Source organism: Eptatretus burgeri, chromosome 15 (assembly GCF_056783735.1).
Source record: "Eptatretus burgeri isolate ZD-2024b chromosome 15, Ebu_testis_v1, whole genome shotgun sequence".
Lineage (NCBI taxonomy): Eukaryota > Metazoa > Chordata > Myxini > Myxiniformes > Myxinidae > Eptatretus > Eptatretus burgeri.
This window is the reverse complement of record NC_140975.1, coordinates 16,483,897-16,509,819: the sequence shown is the minus strand read 5'-3', so window position 1 is coordinate 16,509,819 and position 25,923 is coordinate 16,483,897. Positions and strand designations below refer to the sequence as shown.

The following is a 25,923-nucleotide window of genomic DNA, read 5'->3' as shown; positions in this document are numbered from 1 at the left end:
ACTCGAAGAGCACTACTTGCATACCAACTTTCATTCGAAACACTTGAAAACGCTTGGAGCTCATTGCCCAATTTATTGATTTTTTTGACATTTTCTAAGTTCGTGACCTTGTGACCTTGACATTTGGGATGAAAATGAAAAATCGAGCTCCTTGGAGCTATGCAGGTGCCATTGGGCTAACCAAATACCAAAACCCCTGCCAGATTCGACAAACCCCCTCGGAGAAGACGTAACTTGAAATCGGCTACCCCCTAAAAACACATGTTTTTTGGGCGTGGCTCCACCCATAATGGGCGCAACACGCCCATTCTCAGGAAAACACAACTAGATCATGATATAAACCTTCCACCCAAATTTTTCAGGATCGGATCAAACCCCACGGAGCTATGCTCGGGACAGACAGACAGACAGACAAGCCGGTAGGCGGACATGGGTAGTCACCTACCCAATAGAACCTGACGTAGTGGGCCCGTTCGATGGGGAATGACCTGAGGATTAAGCACAAGAAAATTCATGATTCTAGCTTCAAGGGTTAATGCTGCAGATTGTTTTTTCGTTAAAATACCCCCACATTTAGAGGTTTTTCGGCCGTTGCTAGGCAACGGAGGGGTCCATAGCAACGGTTCTTTCTCACACCTAACTAGGACATACCATGAACCTACCATACCAGTTTCATGTATATCTGACTCATCGTCTCTGAGATATAACGAACTTCGTTTTTTTATTGTTTTCGAACAGGGTTCATTCAAAGTCTATCTTCTCCGACAGTTTTCAGAGGATCCGACTGGAAATTTTGACAATATGGCTGAATGTACTGCCCACAGTCGCTCGTGGCCCGATTTTTGATTATCGAAAAAATTAATTTTTTATGATTTTTCAAAAAATTTCAAAGTCCCGTTGCTCGGCAACGGTGGTGTCCATAGCAACGGTTCTCATTTGCACACAACTAGGTCATGGTATGAACCTACCAACCAAGTTTCATCGAAATCGCCATTGTATTAACTGAAATCGCCATTTTAAATACTGATAATAAGGGTAGAACAAATCTCAAAAAAAAAAAAATTCCCGACGAGATCGACTACCCAACACACACCCATAACGAATATAGTGGTCACTTACTGACTTGTGAACCAAAAATAAGTGCAGCCTTGTTGTGCTCACTGCAGGTGAGTGACCCGAGACAATAGGGAAGTACAGTTCGTTATTGCTTACAATGTGTAAGCATACCGCACTTGTAGCGACATTTTATAAAGCAAGAGTGTGTCTGTCCGTCCCCGAACTACTCCCTCAGTTTTGGGGCTAGCCCCGCCAAACCTTCTGCAGAATGTTTTAGGGTCTCAGCCAGTTTCATAAATTCCTCAGTACAATTATGATTTTGAGTTTTGATCCGTACGAAACTGCTCCCGATCCGGATGTAATGTCAGAATGATGTTTCTCTTCGTTTACCTCACTAGTGTTTGTCACATTGTATTTGTTGTATTAATTGTGTAATATTAATTTGTGATCGGAATGATGCTGTTTGGAATGAAAATATAAAGAGATTGAGTTTAAAGCAGAATGAGGAAATGATGTGAGGGTTTCCACCTGTGACAATGGTGGATTACTCATTTGCAGATTTGCCATTGTGACATCATAGAAATGTTACCCACCTGACTTCTGTTGGGATCGGCTGCAGTAAGTGTTTTGCCCAAGTGCTTCATGAACCCGTTGTCCATGCCTGATGTTCGACTGAAGGTGCTACAGGAATGTGGAATGTATTAGTTCATGGTTTGGCATTCGCTGTTTCTGCATCGTTTGTTTGCATCTGGGTTCCCTCTCGTGCAGGGCACGGGTACCTTGCTCGTTGTATATAATTATTGTTAAATATTAAATTAAAATTTATTAATTAAAAAATTAATTATTAATTAAATTAAAAAAAGAAATTAAAAAAAATGATTTTGAAGGATCTAGAAAACTTTATTTTTTCCGGAAGTCAAATTTTACACCACTTCATTTAACCCTTAAAAGGTATCTTGGGATTTTGAGGACCTCCAGCCCAACATACTGTATATTTATTAAAACAATTTTTTCTGAAGACATTTTTTTCTAAAAAATAATAAAAACACTTCTTGATCATAGATTAATATAGTTTTAGTCTTAAAATATTTCCAAACGGTCAATATGATATGTACATAATGTTATCACAATAAAAGGATAAGAACATGTCTTTCCAAAAAAAACAATTCCTTCGGAGTCGGGCCCAAAAGACCCCAGGTTGCCCAGATGTTACTGTGGGATGAAGGTTAACCATTAAGGGTAAGACATTACATTCGGTTTTCATGCTTGTTGTTTGTGTCCTTTATAATGTCCTGAAAAACAGTAAGTTTCCTGTTTGGAATGATTTTCAATTTCGTTTGACTGCCAGGCAGGCAGAGTAAAAAAAATTATCTCACACCACTGTGTGCCAGGAAGACGTGTTTAACTTCATGTCAACAAAATAAACAAATCACAATACCATTGGTGATGCAACGGTGCAGAGTATTTATTGCAGCTATGACTGAACAGCTCCAGACAGACGTTAAACCCACCGGAACCCCCACAGCCGGAACCCCACCCACCGTGGGCAGTGAATACATAACGGAGAGACCTCTCTTTTACATAAAATTTATCCTTGTATCAGTTAACCGTGTTACAAAGGGATGAACAAAGATACTCAGGCTGAATAAATGCAAGCAGCTTTCTCACCCAATGAGGTGTTAAACAAATACAGCGGTGCAAAGAATACATCATTAACGTAAGGAGTAAACCACGTCTGCGCGAAGGCAATCTTACTTGCATGGAAATCAACAAACCGTCCTCACATTTGGGCAGGTGACATCAGAATAAGAGAACAAGTATAAACTGTTCGTGTGGAAAATGCATTGTTTGTGCAACTTATGCTGGATAACCGATGTCCCTACAGGGCCATCATCGGGGTACACTACCCTCCAGCTAGCCGCTTATTCTGCCCCAAAATTATTAGCATCATTCCTGAAGTATGAAATCTGTTAGATGTTTTGGAACGCGTCTCTGTCAAGTTGAGTGCCTCAGAGCATGCGCTGAGAAAACCGGGTTGGTGGAATAAGCAAATGGTTGGATAGGTGTTGTGAAAGCTGGTGTTACAAGATCAGGAGCCTGGGCCGGGGTCTGCGGCACATGATGAGATGAGGAATACCATGGCTGTGGATCAGGTATAGGCATCTCTGCATGGGCAAAATGCACATTGTGAGACCAGACTTGTGGTTCATGAGAGAGGTTTGTGATGCAAATTTTGTCAGCAACACCATTGAAAATACGTGGTGGAGGCCGAGTGTTCAACTGCAAATGTCGTGAGGTCTGCAAGATCAGGTAGGGTCATCTCGATAAACTCCCCAGGTCAGAATGTTGTTGACCTTGGGGATGCATGAAGAATATGGGCTCGTCTCACTTTGCATGGGTTGGAGAAAGCATGGGATCTGTAGACAGAGGTGGAGGAATCACCAACTATAGCACTTGGTGTTTGGCTGATCGAATTGACACATCGTTGGTTTCCCTGAAAGGGGTGCCTGCAAGTACCTCAACGTCCAGATTCTCCATGACCAGGCCCTCAAAGATAAGGTTGTGATGGTCTCTGGACAGAGAGAACTGTATTTCACCAACAAGATGCAAGTGAGAGGAACCGTCAGCCTGGTGAGCAGATTGGGATGAGTTATTGACAGAGACACCAAGTGTCTTAGCTGTGGAAGCCTGGACCATGTTGACTGTGGCTCCACTGTCAGTGGTCATTCGAATAGCATGATGCTCAAAGAGTGTGTCCAAATAGGACACATTCGCTATCTGCCCGAGCATCAGATCCAGTAAATTTACCTTTTGTTGAGCTGCAAGTCCTGGGGAAGTACCGACGCGTTCTGTGTCTCTGAATCCACAAAGAGGGTTAGTCTTGGTTCTCTTCTCTCAGGTGTAACCAGCAATGAGGAAGAGGGGAAAGTTCGGGTGCAGTGTCAAAGTGTAGGTGAGGTTCTGATGCCAATGATCAAATCAATTGACTGTCTCGAACTTCCCTATGGCCTAAGTCACATTTGCCACGGTGGCCGTGGGGTCTCCAAAATCTATGGCCACTAGCAATTATACGGCGGCCGCAGTATTTCCATGGTCACACAATGTATCAGTCACATATGTTTTTATTTTTCGGGGAGCCGCACGGCGTATTTAGAAATTGTGGAGACCGAAAACGTGGGGTTGCCTACGGTCTTTGATTTGATGTCGTACGGTGACTTTTCAGGGGGCCCTGCGGCAGCCATAGAATTTAAGGCAGATGCAAGGTAGCCTCAAGGTGCCCGCAAGGCGACCGCAGGGGGGCTCTAAGGCGAACGTGCGGCCAGACGGACGGTAACGAGTGGGTTCCTTTTTTTTTAACCAGGTTTTTTTTTCGGCTTATCGAATTGCTACGGCGAACGTAGAAATGAAAAAAGTTATAACTCCGCGTTATAATTCCACGGCGACCCCTACAGCCTGTAAAAGATAGCCAAACGGCGTAGGGCCACCCTGAGGCCACCACAGAAACTCTGCGGCCGCCGCACGTTTCTGTCAATTCAGAGGGCGTACGGCTGCCGTATCCTCGCCGTAGAGCAAATGTGACTTAGGCATAAGCACCACTACTTTGCTGTGCGATGTGTGGCTGCCATTGTTTCCGTATGTACCGTACCGTGGTATTGAGGCCTCAGTAGAGGTCGACATCTGAGTGAATGTTCCACATAAGCTCACCAATTTCCTTTGATGAGAGGCGTGAAAACGATCCCACCACTGCCACCATTCCCGTGAGATGTGTTTAACCTTATGGAGACACAATAAATGAATCACAATATCATCGGTGATGGAACAGTGCGGAGTATTTATTGAAGCTGTGACTGAACAGCAACAGTGAGAGGCACTAAAACCCACTGGAACCCTCATAGCCGGAACCCCACCCACTGAGGGCCATGAATATACCATGGTGTCGTGCACGTGCGATCGGGACAAATTCTGAGCCAAAGTACTTATTCATGTTCAAAATATAACATTCAATTCAAATAAGTTGTTCCTCGTTCATAAACTGGCAATCATAAACTAATAAGATGGACAGACGGACGGACATGAATCCATTGCTTAACCCTGCTTTTTGCTTCGCGTGCTCGGGCTAAATATGATGATCCAAGATCTCAATCTGCATCTGTATCCTTGCATAATGGATGCAGGAAGCGGTCACGTGAACTTTGTGGCAAGTGAGATCACGATGTCTGATGAAGATCGCATAGAACTCATGACCATGGTGAAAGACCGAAGGATTACCATCGACCAAGCATTGTCCAAGGTAATGTTTACACTACAGCGGGTTCATAAAGCAGTTACAGTGTGAGTCTGAATCTCTGTCTGAAAATCACAGTCAAAGCTCAGTGTGTGAAAGAAGAAAGGTGACTTGAAACTTTAAAAATCATTTTAGATTATTCAGGCAGCAGGCCTGAGGCACGAGCCAGAGAAGGCGAGGTGGAATGATTCTAATTGATATTTCAGTGTCGTTGATTTGCCGATGTCTCCATCATGTTTAGCTGGAGGAATATGAGACCCTGCACCGTCATTGCCTCAAGAGTGGAGCTGCATGCCATAAGGATACTGGCAAGGATGATGCTTGCTCCGTACGTTGTTCCTTTCCCACAATCTCTTTCTCTTGTGGTTCAGAATATCAACTCTTTTAAAACAGTACCATGGTTGTTTCAAGGAAAAATGCTTTAATGCTCCATGCTAAGACTTTGCTGGTCTTATCACCCCCCCCCCCCACCCTCATTCTCCCTTCATCCCTCCCCAGCTTGATCAGGATGTATGTCTTCTTCCAGTGACATCTTCCTTGTTAACCTCCTAAAATCCAATCCCCATACCCACCTCTACCCCTTTGTGTCTCTTTTTTTTTCCGCACCGATGAAATCATTACTCTAAGTCAGTCCAGTCCCTCTCTTCCCATTGGGGCTTCAAGGTGGCAACCTACAACCATCCTGGTGTTGTCTTCTTCTGTTACCCTTGAATTTTTTTTATTTTTTTAACTCACCAGCCCAGTTTCTACTTGCAGACCTCCCTTGCTGTCATCTCCTGTTCGCTCACATGCTTGTTTGTCTTGTGTCCGCCATCTCCCTTGAAGTTTGACATCCTCCTATCCTTCATTGTTTTGTTCTTCCTTGGGCTGTTATATTGTAAATTGTGCCTTTATACGATGCCAAAAACTTCCAGGAAAGATTTTTGTTTCTCTAAGAAATGCAGGTCCAGGTCTGATGATGCAGAGGCAGCACCCTCACTTTTGAGCTGTCTATCCTGGGTTTGATTCCTAACCTGACCCTGAACTGTCGGATTGATGCTTCACAAAGTGTGCAATCCTCCGAAAGGATGTAAAGCTGGAAGACTTCTTTGCTAGTATTAGTTGGTACACGTTAAAAATCCCACGGTGTCTTTCGTAAGGAGTAGGCGGGTTATCGTCGACACCCTGAACAAACTACTAATCCTTGCCCGAATCACCTTCAGTTGAGTATCAAGGCTTGGCCAGCTGGTTTATGCAAGACCAAAAAAATTTCCCTGGCCAATCCTACAAGTAGGTGGGAATAAATGGAGTCACTAAAACAGTCGTAGTAGTAGCAGTAGCAGCCATAGAAGATACATTATCATAGTTTCACAGACTGGAACTTTTCAAAACCCAGTTTGTTATTAACTACACATTGTTTGCATGCAACTTGTCACAACCTTTTCAGCAACGCTTCCACCACATGTTCCTCTCCATCTCTTTCATACAAGCAGAGCTTGGATTGCCCCGGTGGGCCATCCCGCGAGGACCGGCCAACCCCTGCTAGCCCGCGTGAGCGCCGGCACCTGGTCAAGGTGGAGGATTCTGCGAAAACTTTTTTCTACGCTGATCGTACGTTGGGGCTTCAAACAAATCGGTCATTGTTTGTGAGTTTAGGATACTTCGGTGTGTGCCTGGCTCAATGAGTGATTTATTGCACCGATCCAATAAATTGTCCCGCAGAGAATCAACATTGAAGATGTAATTTTTGGTTAAAAAAAGAGTTATGACAACGACGAGGTCATTCACTTTCTGCAATATCATCGGCATATCACGTTCACACCTGAGATGGCATTCCTTCGACAAGCACTGGCATTACCAACACAAACCGCACAACAAAGCTGCACATGCTAATCATTCCTCTTTTCACTTCCAAATAATTACAAGTTCCTTGCTCACCTTTTCCATTCCGGTAATGTCTCTTTTAAATAAATATTTAAAACCCATTCTAAACAAAGACAAAACATTCCATACGCATGTCATACATGTTACATGTGTTGTTTTTTTTTTTTGAAAGATGAATTTTTGTACTTTTGAAACAACTTTGATTTACCACCTGCAGTCCGTTTCAGTAACATGGATGTTCCATGTACGGCCCATTCTCCCCCGGAGTACGAAGAGCCACCCCTGGTGCTTGATTCTGCAGACCCGAGGATGACAACATCACCTCCGCTACAACGGCAGCCCGAAATCACCGGCCTAGGTCCAGCTTTGGCTCGCCGACTCACGCAAGTTTCCATGTTAGCGGCCTCCCCTTCACCACGGCCCAGTCCTGGTCCGTGGCCGAAAACCCGGTCACTGTGCTCAACACCAGAGATGCGGCGAGGACTACGGTCGCGGCGTTTGAGAGCAAACATGGATGATTATAGCCCAATCAAACTTTCTGGCAGCGCAGTGAAGACTGCGACAGAGGAGGAGATACATATAAATACAGGTTCCCAGCAGGTATGAAATATTACTTCATGAAGTTTATGACTTTACAATTATAAGTCAAGTAAGGTTAAGAATTGATGACATCACTCCCTCCTCCTTCCCCCATTTTATTTCCAGAGCACCCCAGGGTCCCCAGCACCACCTTCGTCTCCACCCTTTGTCGTTTCTCTGGGGGATATTCGTGCCGCACGACGCCGGATGCAGCAACGTCGGGCATACTCCGGCTCTACCAGCGACGGCATAGTGGGCCTGAGAAACAGCAGCAGCAGCAGCAGCAGCAGTGGTGGAGGGAATGGCGCAGTGGACTATGGAGCAGTCGCATTCAGTGGAGGCTCGGTTCATTGTGACCCGGACACCATAGTTGTGACTTTGGAGTGTCAAAGAAATTCCGAAACGTCAGCCAGGTCCTCGAACGCCGGCAACGAAGCCGAACCAAGGCTTTCGGGTGTTGCAGAAGCAACGGCAGGTGAACATGATGGTGGTGAAGAGGTGGAGTCGGACGGTAAGGAAATACCAATCAGCCCACCCAAGACTTTCAGCTAAATTTTTCATCCCTGAGCTAGATATCTATTACCTGATTCGACTTTTCGATATTACCTGGACACTGTGGGTTCTTCTACAATCTATTAGACTCTGCAGATCCAATGCAGCAACTCCAAGGTATGCCCACAACTAGTATTCACCTGATTGGCAGATTTATTCCAAAACCGACAGGGTACTGATGTTGCTACCGTTGTTCACAAGAACACAAGCTGTTTCATGTACTACAATACTCTTGCCTCTGTCATCTCGCTTGCAGTTTTGCAGGCCTTGATGCTCTTGGTAATTCCATCATTGTGTGTGCACAACATTGAGATTACGTGGAAGCCATATTCCAGCATGGCCTTCAAACGGGAGAAGAAAAACTAAAAACTCAGTCCAGAATGAGAAATTGAAATTCTTCATACATTTGAATGATGATGACCTTTTGACTTCTATTTTAAAACCGCCACAGGGTCAGGCCTGCGATGCGGCTACATCCCGGCGGAGTTGGCCGTTGAGACGACGGGCCTGCAGAATCAAGACGTGGTGGAGCGGCGTGACAAGAGATGCTTACTGGACCGACTGAATCGTCGAAGTGTGAGAGCTCCATTCGTACCATCGGGAGTGGATTTATTCCAGCATGGCGGATTTGTTTGCTTGTACTTCCATTGGCGTCATCTCGTCCTAACTTTAAGAAGGATGCTTAAGGAATTATAGATACAAGAAGATTGTTTGTTCTTGTATCATCCTCACAACCATAGTCTGGAAACCATTGTGCAGGTTTGATGGGCCTCATGGCCTCCTGCATTGAACTTCCTTGTGAGGGAACTCCTCTTATTATTATTGTCGTACGTCTCATTTTTGTGGCACTTCTAAAGACGAGTTTGTTTGGCTGCAGTACCTGATACTGTGGCTTATTTTATATCCTGCGATGAAAGCACGGCTGACTTTGGCTCGCTCCTGATGGAAAAGATTCTCCATGGTTCACTCCATGACTCCGTGATTGCAGCATCAGCATGGCGGCTTAATTGCCGAACAAGACTTTACCTAAAAATATATGATCAAACCTTGGTAGTTGGTGGTGAACTCACCAATTCACCTAGTCCTAAAGGCTCTGCCATACTGGCACTGTCAGGAGCATTTCCCCTCTGAGGAGGCCGTCCTTAAGGTGGGCGCGTAAATTTGGATGGCCATTGTGTGTCGGTAGCCTGGCAAAATTACCTGTTTTAATGTGACCTGTATAATTAGCACGACCTTAATTGGGGGATTGTTGGGATTTGCATATGGCATGGGCACGACGATGCAAAGGCCTCCTCTTGTGTCTGAAATTTTCTTGCATTTCCTTCTCCTGAATAGACTAAAGTTTGATGCCTCTGAAGTGAGCACACTACCGTTGCACTACCTTCTACGTGGTATGTTTTTGTAACCACTGGTCCACGTACACATTCGGCGTGGTTTCAGAGAGGAAAGGTAGTTGTTGGCAGAATCCCCCGTTGCATGATCGGAGTGAATTGTAAGTTGTATGAACTTTCACCTCCCATGAATTATAACCTCCCTTTAACAATATTCCCACCTTCCGTTTGTTGTTCCTCACAGAGGACGAGCAGTTTTGGGGGATTCGATTTTCCTTGTAGATTCAGCTCTGCAAGCCCCGAGCTGGCCGACACTCTTCCTCGTCAACATCATTTGAGCTCTCCCTCGCAGCCTCACACTAATGGGGAGACAGTACGAGGACACGTGGCCTTGCCAGAAACCGGTTCCCATCATCCCCTGGTTAATATCACATTGGAAATACACATTAGCAGGTTGACCATCATCTCAAGGAGATGGGGATGGGCCTGGCATCTGCCTGGGGGATGGCCAGACGGAGGCCCCTGGAGTACCGGTGGAAAGTGGACGCAGCGACGCGCTGTTCTGGCACATGCTCCCATACCTGACCTGACCTGAAATACACACACTTTCTGAACACACAACTGAGGAGTGTAATAAATGATCCAGGGTTTCACACTGAAGATTTGGTGATCAGTGACAAACAAGCAGGTAGACCCAGGTGAAGCAGTGAAGATCGTAATGGCTAACAAGGGGGCAGTGCGAAGCTGCTACCTTAAGCAACTGAAGGGAAAAGTAAGTTCATTTTCAGGAAGGTGATTCTATTGTTTGGAGTAAAGGTCAACAAGAAGCAGGTTGGTCAATGAGCGTTTGTGACCCTCGATGAGAAGACGGAAAAAGCAGGATGTGAGAGACTTCACCAAAAGAAACCTCACATTTCCAATGAGATTTTCATCAGCTCTCATGAAAATGTTTTGTAAGAGAACAGATGGAGGAAGCCCGAGAAACGACCAAACACTGCGCAATGGGACAGTCACAAAACCTGTCCTGTGACTCCCTGCCAGGGGATAAAAAAAAATGATGATTCAAGCCTTGTATTCCACTGCATACAGAAACGGAAGATGTGATGAAGCAGCAAGAGGCCAAGGAGGGGAGCCTTCCTCCATGGAATGAGGATACACTGTGAGGAGCTAAGAAAATAGGAGTTATCAGTAACTTAGAGCATTGAGATGCTTTTAAACCAGGACGATGTGGTTCCCTTCCATGACAAAATCAGACGGTCCTCATATTCTTCCTCTTCTTTCATATGCAGCACGCATGGCTCTGGGTTGCATCATCTGCGGGAAGCATTGCATTACTGCTGATGCAGTGCTCCACCTGGTACGTTGAGCAGGAATTTATCATTTGTCCATGATGCCGGTGATATGTCACGTACTCTTCACGAATAACACCATGGGATGTTCATCACGTCCAATAAATAATGCTGACAGATGGGACCCCCAGTTTAATGTACCTCCGAGAGACCGCACACACACACACACACACAGAGTGATGAATCTCTCTGCCTGTGAAACACCAGGATGACAGTTTATAGTTCGACCGAGATTCGAACCAAGGCTTGACAGCTCAGAGATGAGTGTGTATACTTTAAGCTCTCCTGCCAGTCCAGACAGCCCTCTGAAAACAAGCTGCAGATTTTCAGAGAAAAGAGAGCATCGAGGTGATCTTGTCCGTAGAAGCACTGATAGCATTTAGGACCAGGAGCTGATGGGACTTTGAGGTTGGCCAGTAACCTATCCGCTCTTGCAGCTCTGCACGGCAGGCCATGGAAGGGATGGCAGTCTTAGAATGGAATACAAAAATGGCTTATAGATGTTCTTCCTTGCCATGAGTTTTATTCGTTTTGGCTCCCTCCCCAGCCAATCAGCATGTCAACTGGAAACACACTGAGGAATCAGATAGTGAACACGAGCTGATAGGAGGCAGTTCATTGTTATTATATAGCCAGGGTCTTAGGGGAGGAGTGAAGGGACCATGTAAATATAACTACATATGTTGTGTGTGTGTGTGTGTGTGTGTGTGTGTGTGTGTGTGTGTGTGTGTGTGTGTGTGTGTGTGTGTGTGTGTGTGTGTGTGTGTGTGTGTGTGTGTGTGTGTGTGTGTGTGGTGAAGGGAAGGCCAGGTCAGGTATGGCAGCATGCGCCAGAACAGCGCGTCGCTGCGTCCACTTTCCGCCGGTACTCCACAGGGGCCTCCGTCTGGCCATCCCCCAGGCAGATGCCTAGCCAATCCCCATCTCCTTGAGATGAAAAGGAAGTTGATAGAAGGGAAGGAAGTTGATGAAAATAGGAATCGAAAAGGAAGGACGAGAGGGAAGAAGAGGAAGTTACACGAGAGTTGCACAGGAGATTGAGAGGAAATTAGGAGTAAGCCTTGGGAAAGGACAATTAAAAAAATTGGGCATATTGCGGTGGAGGGGTCAAACATTCCGCACATTTTTTATATGTGATACGAAGATCCTCTTTCCTCTTTTTCCTCTTTTTTCCCGCCTTTGGAATAAACTTCCTCACTCTATTCTTTCCCATTCTTCCCTCCAGGCTTTCAAAACAGCTGTTCACCACCACCTCTTATCTTCCCCCATCCAAATCCTCGATCTTTTCTACCCCCGATAATCCACCCAAGCCCACAGTTCACCTGTGTCTGTTCTCCAATGTTTTGTCCCTTCCACTCCCGCCCCTCTTGTCTCATGTCTCATTGCTGTGAGTTGTGTGTTCGCTCTCATACGAGCCTCGACCAAGGTATACAAAAAAAAAAAAAAAAAAAAAAGATCGCCACCAAGGGTGAAAGAACATCCACACGGCACCTTTTTATGGGTGAGGAAGGCCTATGGAAGGGTACAAAGAAAAGCCAGGTAGAGATGTGAAGAAACGTCCATGATGAGTAAGATGGACAGGTTCATCAACTTTTTTTTGCTGTTAATGGAATTAATTATTGGATTATTATCTGTGGTATTTTAGGAATGCGAGTGGTGGGCTTGATGGAACGTACCAATATCTTGTGTGTGTTAAAATAAATAAATATAAAATGCATTCAGCAAATAAAACGAAGAAATGTCTTCATGTAACTTACGAGGAAGACGAGGAGTCACTGGTGTCTCTTGCAGGAAGGTGGTGTCCATCAAGTTTTCAAAAGTAAGCGGCGCTCGCGGCGCCCCAAACCACAGACAGTGGAGGAGCTACTGCAAAGGCTTGGGCTGGAGGTGAGAAAGCTCTATGGGACAAAGTAGTGTGGGACAAAGTAGTGTGGGACAAACTACACAAAAAAGGGAAGTTGCCGCTTGTTCGAGTTTGCATGGTTGTTTCGAGCTGAAAACCTCCACAACAGTTGATACAGGGATTACAAACCTTGATACGTATGAGGAGGACCTCGTCGATGCGGCTAATTGTCTTGCATTGTGAGGTACCTTTACCCACACTGTAAAGTTTTGACAACAAACGTTAAAACTGCAAACGTTCGGCATTGATTCTGCCTTTCAACAAGACGAGATGACTCCACAAAGCAGCCGATCAAGGCTTTCTCTGGTTATGTCGGATCACTTGTACCATCACTTGTACCATCTCAGAGCAGCTGTTTCTTTCCCTCTTTATGAGCTCATCAGTAAGCAGTGTGTTAAAATGAATGATCCAAGAAATATTTTTTTCTGGATAATTGATTCGATGAACTTTAAAACGTGCAACTGGGAAATGTCAAAGTTAGTGATCCACGTAAAAGTACCTGCACAGTTTGGCTCACTGAGCTCATTCACACTCACGGCTCAAAACACTTTTCCTATTTTGGAGAGAGATTGTAGATATGTATGCAGAATATGTTAAAAATATATATATGTGTATATATCAAAGCATGTGGAGTGTGTCGAGCACTCCCCCGATCTCCATTGGACATAGTCTGACAACAAAGAGTCATCTCCAACCCAGAGGCCTCGGCCTGGCGACTGTTAATCAGACAAAGATTACATGGTTAACATCAGTTAACCATCAAACAGAGCCGCCTATCCAGATTTTGGGCTTTTTTATTTTTCTTTTTTTTGCCCTCATCAGGACAGCATCCAATAAACATCTAATCACAATGATGACCACATTCGTCCTTTATGTATCAGATGCACCTCCTGACTGTTATTGTGAGGATCCTGACCTGAGCTGACACTTTGGTGTCAGATTATGTCCAATGGAGATCAGGGAAGGCAGTGGTATTAAGGATTTAGATTCTAAGCTTCTGCAAATCAAGCTCGTTTCAGGCTTAAACAATGACCTTCAGGATGGGGTTTAAGGTGCCTGCCCTGTCTTCTTTGGTCAACATGTGATGCTGGTCCCATGTATGACTTCAATGCCCTCAGGGAGATTGAGATGGGCACTAAAATGCCTCGTAAGAAATGACAGCACTCGGCCCTCCAGGATAATCAAGGGAACTGTATATGTCAGGAGGGCAAACCTCACATCATGATACCTTAAATTGGCCTAACATGTCTTAGATTCAGCAATGGCCAAACATAACAATTGATATTGTTGTGGTTACCAGATTCGCAAACCACCATTCAGGTCCCTTAGGTGAGGTATCTCGGTAAGGACATGTGTAGTTAGGCCCGAACCCATTGTCTAGTGGGAATACATGTCATTTATACGTGCTGCGACTCTTCAGGATAGCCGTTTTTCTTTTACTATCTTTATTTTGGACCAACCGCCATGATCACAACCACAACATCAACCACCAACCACAACCACCGCTTCACCACAACCGCCACGACCTTCACGCACACCTCACAACCGTAGCATCGCCACCGTTCTTGCCCCGCTGTGGGTACCGGTGTTGGACTCATGCAGAACGCGCGTCGAACAGCGTGTACAAAATCACGGATTTTCTGCTTCAAAAACGGATCAAAAACGACACACGCCCACTTTTTGCCGTCCAATCGGTGAGCGAGGGGCGAATTGGCCCCGCCTCCAGAACGATCGATATATGCAAATTTGTGGATCAAAAAGCCTTCACGCCCACTTTTTCTCGGGCCAATGGGGAGCGAGGTGAAAGGTCAAAGGGAGGGGGTCAAAGGCGAAGTTACGGGGGGGGGATAAAAGGACGGTGTTCGTCAGTCAGTCGAGGGAGTCCAAAGAAGAGTTCAGAGAGAGTCAGCAGAACGAGAACGAGGAGTCGGAACGAGAGAGTCAGCAGAACGGGAACGGGAGAGTCAGCAGAACAGAGTCGGAGTCAGCAAAAAGGGAACGAAGAGTCAGAGAGAGTCGGAGTCAGCAAAAAGGGAACGAAGAGTCAGAAGAGAGTCGCAAACAAGAACGGGTCGGAGAGTCAAGAAGAGGAGAGTCGGAAGCAGAGGGTCAAGACTTCGCGGGCGGTGGAGCTGCTCGTCGTGTGCGTTGGAGTCGGAACGGAGGGGACGGAGCGGTGGAAAGGCGGCGACACCAGACGAGGGGTGCTCGCGTCGTGCAGGAAGCTGCACCCGAAGGAGGCCGACAGCGCGACCTGGCCGAGGTGGAGACGCTCGTCGCATATAATAAAGATCCTCTATACCCCGAGCATCAGCAACCCCCCTCCTGTTTCCCCCCGCGCTGAGATAGTGCGACCAAGGGGGCCCCGTTCCTCACCCCCTGCCAGGCACTGTCACGAGGCCCGCGGGTTGCGGGGCCATCGCCGCTCCGCGTCTCATCACCAGACGGGTAGGCCCGACCCGGTCTCGGCCTCAGGCCTACCTCATTCTTGGGGGATTTCTTTTCCTTGGTTTTGGGTATGTGTTGTCGGCGCCGTCTGTGAAGTAGAATTGTATAAGTGTTGCCGTGTGCTCGGTAGTCGGTATTAGCTCTGCACTGTGTTTTCACTTTTATGTTTGCTTTTTGTGTAAATGGAATTGTGTTTTCTTTTTGTGTGCATTTGGTGGAATTGTATTTGTGTGCTTCCGTGTGCCGAGAATAAATGTGCTTTATTGTTGAACTGTTCTCCCGCTTCGCTTCGTCTTTTCCCCCATTGAACCCTCATCTTGCTTCACGTAAAGGGTTGGTAGTGGGCTGAGTACGCCCGATAATTAATCGAACCGTGCCGAGGTCGACGATAACACCGCTCGGTTATTCTGATAGTACGGAACGGGTCGCTTAAGTGGCCCGTGTCCGAAGCTCGACCTGCGGCGAGGTGCGATCGCCCGGTCTACCCTCCGCGTGGGTACCAGGTAGTTCGAATTCTGGCGAGCAACCCTATCCCACGCGGGGGCTGATTGGCTCGATCGCGGTGAGACCGGGAAAGGTCCACCCGTGACTGCTTCCCGGCGTTAGTCCGAGAGGGTCACGACTGGATTGTCCGTCCGGTGGGCGACGTGCCGCGATTCGAGTTACGTGGCCGCCCGCACGCCGGCCGGCGCGGAGACCGCAACACTGGTGTCAGGAGTGGGATACAAATTCATCGCCCTCCTCGCGGCACTGGTATTGGAGAGCGGGACAACAGGCTCTCCTGTCTCCAGCGAAATTCACGGGAATCGGTCCAGGGGTGAGAGAAGCGACCCCGATTCCCCTCCAAATTACGAGCGAGCAAATTAACCCTTCACGAGAAGCAAGATGGCGTCTCAAGGCGAGCGGGAGCCGGGGGGTATTAGAAATGTATATGTGTAATAATGTAGAGTCCATGGTCCAGGATGGAATCCCCGAGCAGGAAATGTTGATTGTGCAGGAACACGGACTCGCCCAACTGAACCCAGGGCCCGAGGTGGGTGCGGCAGCGGCCGCGGTGTATGGCACCTCCCCCCCCCCTCTCCACCAAGACCCTTCCCCAACCCTTGCCGAAACGGCTCAGCTGAGTGCATCCAACATGGCCCAGCTATAGCGCCATGCTGGCGGCAATGAACAAACAAATGAATGAAGTGAAAACGACGATGGATACAAATACAAATGAAATGAAAAACGAAATGAAAGACATGAACGAAAAGATGGATACAAATACAAATGAAATGAAAAACGAAATGAACAAGCAAATGAATGAAGTGAAAACGACGATGGATGCGAATACACAGCAAATGAGGGAAGAAATGAAAGAGCTGCGGGGTGAGACGCAGAACATGGGCCGATGCCTGCAGGCGGGCATGAAGGCCGTGACCAGGGAGCTGGGAATGGCGACTTCACGTGTGGGAGCAAACGAGCTGGGTGGGGGTGCAACGGCTGACAGGCCCGCGGTGGAGGCGGGTGAAAAGATAATTCGTGGAACGTGTTGGGCGAGGGTCGTGACGATGACCGAAAGGGAAAAATTAAATGGGGAGACCAAAACGTGTGAGACGAGACACGAGGTGACGACAAAGGAAATAATAATAGTTGAGACAAGGGAGGTAAAGGGTGAAGAGTTGGCAGTGACGGTAGCCGGGAAGGGAACGACAGAGGAGAGACTGCACGGTGAGGACGGGTAAGTGACGCACACACACACACGGAGGTAGTGGAGGACAATGGGGGGTGGAGCTCGCGGAGCGTGTAGGGACCCGGTGCGAGCAGCGGGATGGCCTCCGGCAGGAACGAGGGGAGGGAGTATGCCCGCTGGGGGCGAGTCACGACCAGGTGAGTTCGGTCGTGTTTTGCGAGGTTGAGGGGACGAGTGCTGTGGACGGGTGCACGGAGAGCTTGGGGGGTGTATAGGCCCCGGAGACCCTTGTGGGGACACGAATCCCCAGTGTAGTTGTCCCTGTGTGTGTGGTGCAAGGCGTGAGTGCGTCCCGTGTGTGGAAGCGACCCGTGTGTGAGTGGTGTGGTGGCGATTGTGCCGGGAGTACGTGCTTCCCCAGCACGCCATGTGTGGATGAGGCACCGTGTGTGAGTGTCGCCGTGTGTGAGTGAGGAGCCGCGGGTGTGTGCCCCCGCGTGTATGAGTGAGGCACGGAGTGTGAGTGAGGCACCGCGGGTTAGTTCCCCCGTGTGTGTGAGTGAGGCACGGAGTGTGGATGAGGCACCGCGGGTGAGTGGCCCCGCGTGTGTAAGTAGTATGGTTTGTGTGAGTAGTGAGGCACGCGTGAGTGAACGGCCGTGTGCAAGGTCGCTGTGTGCAAGGGAGACCGTGTGTGTGAGAGAGCGGTATGTGAGGGAGATGTCGGTTGGCATGCGGGAGCACGCAGCCGCGTCTCCCGGTGTGAATGTGATGGAGTGGACTGTGTGCGTCGTAACACGCAGGTGTGCGTGGGTTGAATGGCGACGACGAAGGCGACAGAGGAGAGAAAGCCGAGTAGCGGCTGTAGTTGTTTCGAGGACCGTGCCGGGTTCACCCAGCAGTGAGCCCGCGGTTCGTGCTGTGCAACGCACGAGACCACCACGTGCTCGCTTGCGAGAGTGAAGTCCCGGTCCGGAAACGCACGCGGTGGATTTGCCGATCCCGCGGACGGACAAAGTTTAGGCAGGTAAATGGATTTGGACCGGACGGGTTCTCCACGCGATCGTGTGTGTGAAGCTCCAACGGGCAAAGCACATGTGTTCGCGTGGGGAACCCCTCGAGACGTGGGGCTTGTGTTTTTTTTTTTATGCGCACGGTGACGTCATGGCTGCACGTGGGGTTGGAATCCGGCAGGAGGGGTATCTCTGCCGGATGGTCCCGTCCAAGGAGGGACGAGGAACACGTGCAGCTGCATGACGTCACGGACAGGTGCAAAGTGCGCGAGCTCTGAGTTGCCGCGCAGATGCTGCGCATGGGAAAAAAAAAAGGAACAAGCCTCACTTTCGGGTACACAGGATTCCTGGGAAAGGGGTGGAAGACCCCCTTACTTGGGCACAGGATGAAAACTAGTTAGGGGGAAGGGTTAGCTTAGCTAGACCGACTCCATGGGGCAGGGATAAGTCCTCATGGAGTCCGTGGAATGGATTAGTTAGAGGGATTGTAGCCAGATTTAGGTTGGGAAATAAAATGATTTATTTGAGGACATGGACAGACTTGTGAATGTGTAGAGGGGACGTAGCTTAGCTACGTAGTGTTAAAAGGAACGTGCTACTAGTTTAAGGGACGACGTGGGAGCACGAGTTAGTTAGGGGATGTAGTTAGAAGGATGGCAGAGTTCAGCGGTGTGTGTGTTGGTGAGTTGTGAGGTGAGTAGTGTACATGTTGAGTGAGTGAGGCCAGCGGGTCTGTGTGTGTGGAGCGAATGGGGAATGCATGGTGCGATGAGTGATTGGGGGGAGGAGTGACTCCCGCCCAAGGGACCCCCGGGGTCAGTGTAGAGTGAGTTAGCTGGGTTAGTCAAATTGAAAAATGGAGGTCGTTTTGCTGTTGGTGGGAGTGTAGGCTCGAAACCCATTTGGAGGGGTGCAGGAGCCCTGTTGACGGGCTTGGGAGCGTGGCTGCGAAAGGTGAGTATCGCTGAGTGGGTACCCCGGGCACCAGGCTAGTCGGCCGCGGTAGGCCATGGGCCCATGGGGGGCCGGGATAGAGTAGTGGGCACGGGTGCGCCTGCTTGGTGCAGGGGCCCGGGCGCCATTAGCCGCGTGGGCAGTGTTGTGGGCACGGGTGACCCTCGGAAAGGGGCCCGGGAGGCCGGCCTGCCACGTGTGCGTTTCAGGGGAGGTGCCATGGGGGCACTCCCCGGTGTTAGTGAGCTGGTAGGCTCGGAGGCAGTGTAGTGCCCGGGGTGCCATAGCGGGAGATTCGGCAGAGGGTCGTGCCTGCCAAAGGGAGCCACGTGTCCCAGCCAGGAGACCGTGTGAGGGCACGGAGAGAAAATTGGGGGGCGAGGCCCGAAATTGTGAGGACACCAACACAGGCGACGGGAATCTGGGTTGTTAGAACCAATAGTTTAAGCGAGAGGCGCTTGTTGAAAGCCCCCGGGTAGGTTAACAGTTAAATGGATAGGGTAGACTAGGAAGTGTACCCCTCCGCACCATCCATCCCCTCGTGTCGTTGTGGGCCGCTGGACCCACTTGGTACAAGATCGCCGAACTCTGGGGAGGCCATTCTGAGGCTTCATGGGCCTCGACACAGGACGTTAGCTCTCCCTTGTTCCCCTCCGGGAAGGGAACGTAGGGGTTGGGAGTAGGCTAGGTAACAGGATAGGTTAGCCGAACAAAGACGATAAAGGGGGTTAGGGGACGATTTATAGTGGGGAAGTAAGAATAAAAACAACAAAAAAAAAAAAGTTGGGGCTAAATTGGGGTTTGACAAATTAAGGGAGTGGGTATGTACAGTGACAGGCAAAGGCGATAGGTTGGGAGGGAGACAGGTAGGTAGGTCCGAGCCCGACTTCCAAGTGGCCAGCACCACCGCACCTCCTCCACCAACCTCCACTGAACGGCAAAGGCTAGCCAACTCCATCGGCTGGCCGTGTTTTTCTTCAAGGCGGAGGCCGCCCAACTTCATCGGCAGCTGTGTGCTACAAGGCCTGTGCCGGCCAGTTCATCTGCTGGCTGTTTTTCTTCGAGGCCTGTGCCGGCCAGTTCATCTGCTGGCTGTTTTTCTTCGAGGCCTGTGCCGGCCAGTTCATCTGCCGGCTGTGTTTGCCTGCTCACCTTTGCCATGCCATGCCCACTGCCCACGTTCACCAGCCCCGTTCAATTTTTGCTTTGCCCCCCCTGTTCATTTCCATGTGCGCCAGGATCAAGGCAACAGTTTGCAAGCTGCAAGAACTGCCCTGTTGGCAGCTACAACACGGGCCTGCAGTGGCGGCCCGTGCACCGTGTTTTGCGTCCATCCATTCATGCATCCATTCGTTGTGCTCATTGCGTGTGCCACTTGAGCTGGCACGGAGACTGCGTTTGTGCAGCCCATGCACCGTTGTGGTTCACTGCGTTCAGTTCAAAAGGGAAGGCCTTGGACTGCGTGTGAGAGGCCAGCCACGTTCCCTGTCACCTGCATTGTTTGAGCCAGAGACTGCATGCGAGCAGCCTGGCTCCCTGCTAACTGCTTTTCTTTTGCAGAGTTCAGTGATCCTGGGCCATGGTTTAGTGTAAAATTTGTAAGTTAAGGTTAAGATGTACTGTAAATATGAGTGCGCCCCCGGCATGTATGTCTTAGCGCCGGCAATTTTATTTAAGTCGTCCGTGTGAGTGAGTTTGTTTAGGTAGTTACGCAGCCCTCAGGTTATTTATTTTGGGGACACGAATACCATGAATGTCGCACTCAGGGATCCGTAGGTAAAATGTACTAGGGGAAAACTACACATGATGGCACACGAAAATTTGACGACTCGGACGAGTCTGTAAAAAGGAAGGGGGGTAGTGTTGTGGTTACCAGATTCGCAAACCACCATTCAGGTCCCTTAGGTGAGGTATCTCGGTAAGGACATGTGTAGTTAGGCCCGAACCCATTGTCTAGTGGGAATACATGTCATTTATACGTGCTGCGACTCTTCAGGATAGCCGTTTTTCTTTTACTATCTTTATTTTGGACCAACCGCCATGATCACAACCACAACATCAACCACCAACCACAACCACCGCTTCACCACAACCGCCACGACCTTCACGCACACCTCACAACCGTAGCATCGCCACCGTTCTTGCCCCGCTGTGGGTACCGGTGTTGGACTCATGCAGAACGCGCGTCGAACAGCGTGTACAAAATCACGGATTTTCTGCTTCAAAAACGGATCAAAAACGACACACGCCCACTTTTTGCCGTCCAATCGGTGAGCGAGGGGCGAATTGGCCCCGCCTCCAGAACGATCGATATATGCAAATTTGTGGATCAAAAAGCCTTCACGCCCACTTTTTCTCGGGCCAATGGGGAGCGAGGTGAAAGGTCAAAGGGAGGGGGTCAAAGGCGAAGTTACGGGGGGATAAAAGGACGGTGTTCGTCAGTCAGTCGAGGGAGTCCAAAGAAGAGTTCAGAGAGAGTCAGCAGAACGAGAACGAGGAGTCGGAACGAGAGAGTCAGCAGAACGGGAACGGGAGAGTCAGCAGAACAGAGTCGGAGTCAGCAAAAAGGGAACGAAGAGTCAGAGAGAGTCGGAGTCAGCAAAAAGGGAACGAAGAGTCAGAAGAGAGACGCAAAACAAGTACGGGCCGGAGAGCCAAGAAGAGGAGAGAGGGAAGCAGAGGGTCAAGGCTCCGCGGGCGGTGGAGCTGCTCGTCGTGTGCGTTGGAGTCGGAACGGAGGGGACGGAGCGGTGGAAAGGCGGCGACACCAGACGAGGGGGTGCTCGCGTCGTGCAGGAAGCTGCACCCGAAGGAGGCCGACAGCGCGACCTGGCCGAGGTGGAGACGGCCGTGGGATATAATAAAGATCCTCTATACCCGAGCATCAGCAACCCCCTCCTGTTTCCCCCGCGCTGAGATAGTGCGACCAAGGGGGCCCCGTTCCCACCCCTGCCAGGCACTGTCCACGAGGCCCGCGGGTTGCGGGCCATCGCCGCTCCGCGTCTCATCACCAGACGGGTAGGCCCGACCCGGTCTCGGCCTCAGGCCTACCTCATTCTTGGGGGATTTCTTTTCCTTGGTTTTGGGTATGTGTTGTCGGCGCCGCCTGTGAAGTAGAATTGTATAAGTGTTGCCGTGTGCTCGGTAGTCGGTATTAGCTCTGCACTGTGTTTTCACTTTTATGTTTGCTTTTGTGTAAATGGAATTGTGTTTTCTTTTTGTGTGCATTTGGTGGAATTGTATTTGTGTGCTTCCCGTGTGCCGAGAATAAATGTGCTTTATTGTTGAACTGTTCTCCCGCTCGCTTCGTCTTTTCCCCCATTGAACCCTCATCTTGCTTCACGTAAAGGGTTGGTAGTGGGCTGAGTACGCCCGATAATTAATCGAACCGTCGAGGTCGACGATAACACCGCTCGGTTATTCTGATAGTACGGAACGGGTCGCTTAAGTGGCCCGTGTCCGAAGTCGACCTGCGGCGAGGTGCGATCGCCCGGTCTACCCTCCGCGTGGGTACTTAGGTAGTTCGAATTTGGCGAGCAACCCTATCCCACGCGGGGGCTGATTGGCTCGATCGCGGTGAGACCGAAAGGTCCACCCGTGACTGGTTCCCGGCGTTAGTCCGAGAGGGTCACGACTGGATTGTCCGTCCGGTGGGCGACGTGCCGCGATTCGAGTTACGTGGCCGTCAGCACGCCGGCGGGCGCGAAGACCGCAACAATATCTTAGATTGGCCTACCAACTAACTTAACCGCAGCTGCTGCATCCAGGAATGTTGCTTCATTCTCATAGTTGTTTATTCTGCTCATTATTTTGTCACCAATGATGTGTTTCTAATGCTCTCTCAATTGCAGCCGTACTGGCCTCTGCTCACCCAGAACGGCTATGAAGATTTGGACACGTTCCAACTGCTCGAGGTGGAAGATCTTGAGGAAATGGCCTTCCCAGGGCCAGATCAGCACCGGGCGGCACTCCTTACAGCCGCTGCCCTCCTGCGAGGAGCCGCATGCGGTCAGTTATACTTGTACATCTCCTTTATGTTATTGTTGTCTTCATTCTATAAACAATGTTCAATTCTATGAACAACAAGTATGTCTATGAGGATGTAGGTGATGTCTGAGAAACAACTTCCTGCTAGTTCCTGCTGGTTTACCATCGAGAGCGACAGAAGTAACAAGGACTTTCTTCCTCGATGAGAGACAATCTGCAGTAGATAAAGCAATGTTGTTGTTGTTTTTTTTTCCATAATTTAAACGGTAAACCTTCATATTTGCAAAACCTATCGGGCCAGGCTTCGCGAGGAGATAATTGCAGACACAGCCCTTAAACAAAGTGCCTACAGAGATCCTTGTCATAGCTCCCATGAACCCAATATCCGTGACATCAGAGTGTCTTCGATCACAACTATTCCGAAGAGTCGCCGCACGGCCTGTGAAGCATCTGATTGTAGAAAGGCTTCATTGCAAATTTGTTGTGGTGGCTCAGGCATCCTTGCATCATCTTATTCCAGATATTATTCCTCATAAAACTTCTCACAATTAATTTCATGTGACACATCTGTTATTACCTGTCAGCATCAATATATGCAATTGCTTGGAAATTTTGCAATAAAAAGCTTTTCAATAACCTTGACATAAAGCACACAAATGAACGAAAATTTTCCCTGGGACCTGAACATGCCGTTTGTAATATTCATGCTTTAGTTGTTCTGCTTGCAGGCAAAGCTCTGAAAAAAGGGGGAAAATAAAGAAGTGGGCTGATGATCATCTCTTGGGGTTGTAGTTCTGTCGAGATTCAAACCCACAACGACTCGATCTCCTGGTATCGAAAGTTACATGGTGAGATTTGGGGGAGCCCTCCTGGGAGTCTCCCTCATCCAAAAAAAAAATAAAAAATCTAAGACCAAGTGATCCTGCAGACCATCGTGGAGAAGGGCTGTACCGGGTTTCAGAGCAATCGGTTGGTAAATAAGGGACGAGTAGGGATTCAAAGTTTCAGGGGGTCCCCCACTCTCCCTGGGAGCCCCCATGATCCGAAATCAAAAACTTGAAGCCTGAACAATTGTGCGAAATCAAAAAACTTGAAGCCTGAACAATTGTGCGGGCCTCGATCTTGTTTTCATTTGTCAAATTTCAGAACAATCAGCAAGGTGATAAGGGAGGAGTAGCAAAAATAAGGATCTCAAGTTTTGGGGGGTAACACCCACCCTGGGAGCCCCCATGATCAAAAATCGGAAAATCGAAGCCCGAGAGATTGTGGGGGCTGGTGTTTGTCTCCGGACGCGTATGAGCGGTATTTCTCTCACGTTGCGGAAAATGGCGGTTAAATCTGGAGTTAATTTATTTGTTACAATCTTTATTTTATTTCAATTGAATTTTGTACTTGAACACTGTAGAACACACATCACCTTCATGATACTTCCAAGAACCTCCAGTTTTGCAGCAGGTCAATTTGAATAAAAGGTTCGTTGGGGTGGTGTATAAAGGTAGTGTTCAGGACTGCTTCTGCACTCCTTAAATAGCATTAAACTTTCTGATTTTTTTTTAATTGTAAGTAAAATTGAAGTGACACTGTGCGGGGCATCGTATTCTATGAACTCCAGTTCTTTTATGTAACTTGTTCCATTTTTTCTTAAGCTCATTCTCGATCTGGTACATTTTCCTTTTTCGCAGACAAGAGACGAGGCGATGAGGCCAAGAACATAGCCGATGGTGGTGCGGCAGCGGCGGTGGCGGCATCTGCAAATCCCACAACTCTCCCCATACATGAGGATTCCACTGTGAATCGCAAAAAATTCCAGAGTGAGAAATGGGAATGGCAGAAGGAAGTAGGGAAGTTGCCACTGTTAGTTGAAACTGGGGGATCCAAATTGGAACCCGGCTTAGCTCAAGACCGGAGATCGAATCCGTCGGCACGTATTGCAATACGTAGAACTTGGTCGTGGGATGAGCGATGGCAAGATAAAACCCGAGGCCTGGAAAGACGAGCGTCGCTTCAAAACATTGTTTGCCGGTCAGTTGAGCAGAAGACTTCATTGACGAATTTGTGGCATCACAAAAACCAGGTAGAAAAGGCAGAGGTGGAGGAAACCAGGAGAAAGAGCCAATTAAAAATGGGGCTCAGACTGGATGCTTATGGAAATGTCGTGTTTTATCCTGATAATTTGAAACCGAAGAAGAAAACGGTGGAATATCACTCAATAGGTGAGGTGGACTTGGTACCTAAGGGTGTTACGAAGGTCAAGGAAATGGCTACAAGATGTCAGGGGCCACATCGCCAGGCCATTCCGAATGGTCTGGAATGTCAAATTGCTGCAACGGAATGCATGAGGGAGAAGGTAGATCAAATGCTGAGTTCAAATAAGATGACGGTTCTTGAGAACAGACCTGCTCCTCCACAGCCCAAGCCTCTGTTATCTGAAGGTTTCAGGAGCAGGACGGCCAAGGTTTCCGGCGTGTTACAGTGGCCAGATTATGATGAAATTAAGCCAGACAGCAGCAGCACAGAAGATCAAGCAAAACGGGTCACACCCGATGTACCCAGTATGGAGAGCGCTCCAGAAGAAAGTGGGGCACTCAGAGGTGGGAGCCGGGAATGCAGGGGTTCTGGTGGTGTGCGGGGGGCCATCCTGAGGCTGAATGCACAGCATGGCTTGCAGGCAAGGGGGAAGTGATTGGCCATTGGAGCAAATAAACGTTCGAATCCAGTTTGGCACCGGTTGCATTATTACCCGGTGTCCCGTCGAACTCTCGTGTGGCCAAAATCTCCTGCCACCAGCACCACACATGTCAGGTGAATAGCAGTGGTGTGCTTTCTAAGTTGTGTTTGTGCCAATAACCTGGTATAAAAATGGGAATCCTGTTGAATGCAGCATGCAGTCGTACTATTGGGTTCAAATCCAGTCCAGCACAGCAACCTCGT

At 48.7% G+C, this 25,923-nt stretch overlaps 1 protein-coding gene across 6 annotated transcripts in view; it reads left to right on the top strand.

The window, feature by feature from the left end:
* Positions 1 to 25,708, top strand: part of LOC147011629 (SAM and SH3 domain-containing protein 1-like) — a 150,137-nt gene extending 124,429 nt beyond the window's left edge. For 4 of the 6 annotated variants that reach the window (XM_085858574.1, XM_085858572.1, XM_085858575.1 and 1 more), the window contains 10 exons: positions 5,232 to 5,347; positions 5,583 to 5,669; positions 6,814 to 6,931; positions 7,422 to 7,804; positions 7,910 to 8,294; positions 8,787 to 8,911; positions 9,911 to 10,087; positions 12,807 to 12,902; positions 22,857 to 23,013; positions 24,675 to 25,708. In XM_085858574.1, the coding sequence (XP_085714700.1) occupies positions 5,232 to 5,347; positions 5,583 to 5,669; positions 6,814 to 6,931; positions 7,422 to 7,804; positions 7,910 to 8,294; positions 8,787 to 8,911; positions 9,911 to 10,087; positions 12,807 to 12,902; positions 22,857 to 23,013; positions 24,675 to 25,675 (2,645 nt within the window). In that variant the 3' untranslated portion in view covers positions 25,676 to 25,708. The other 2 variants (XM_085858577.1, XM_085858573.1) reach the window with 2 other exon arrangements.
* The last annotated feature ends 215 nt before the right edge of the window (positions 25,709 to 25,923 follow it).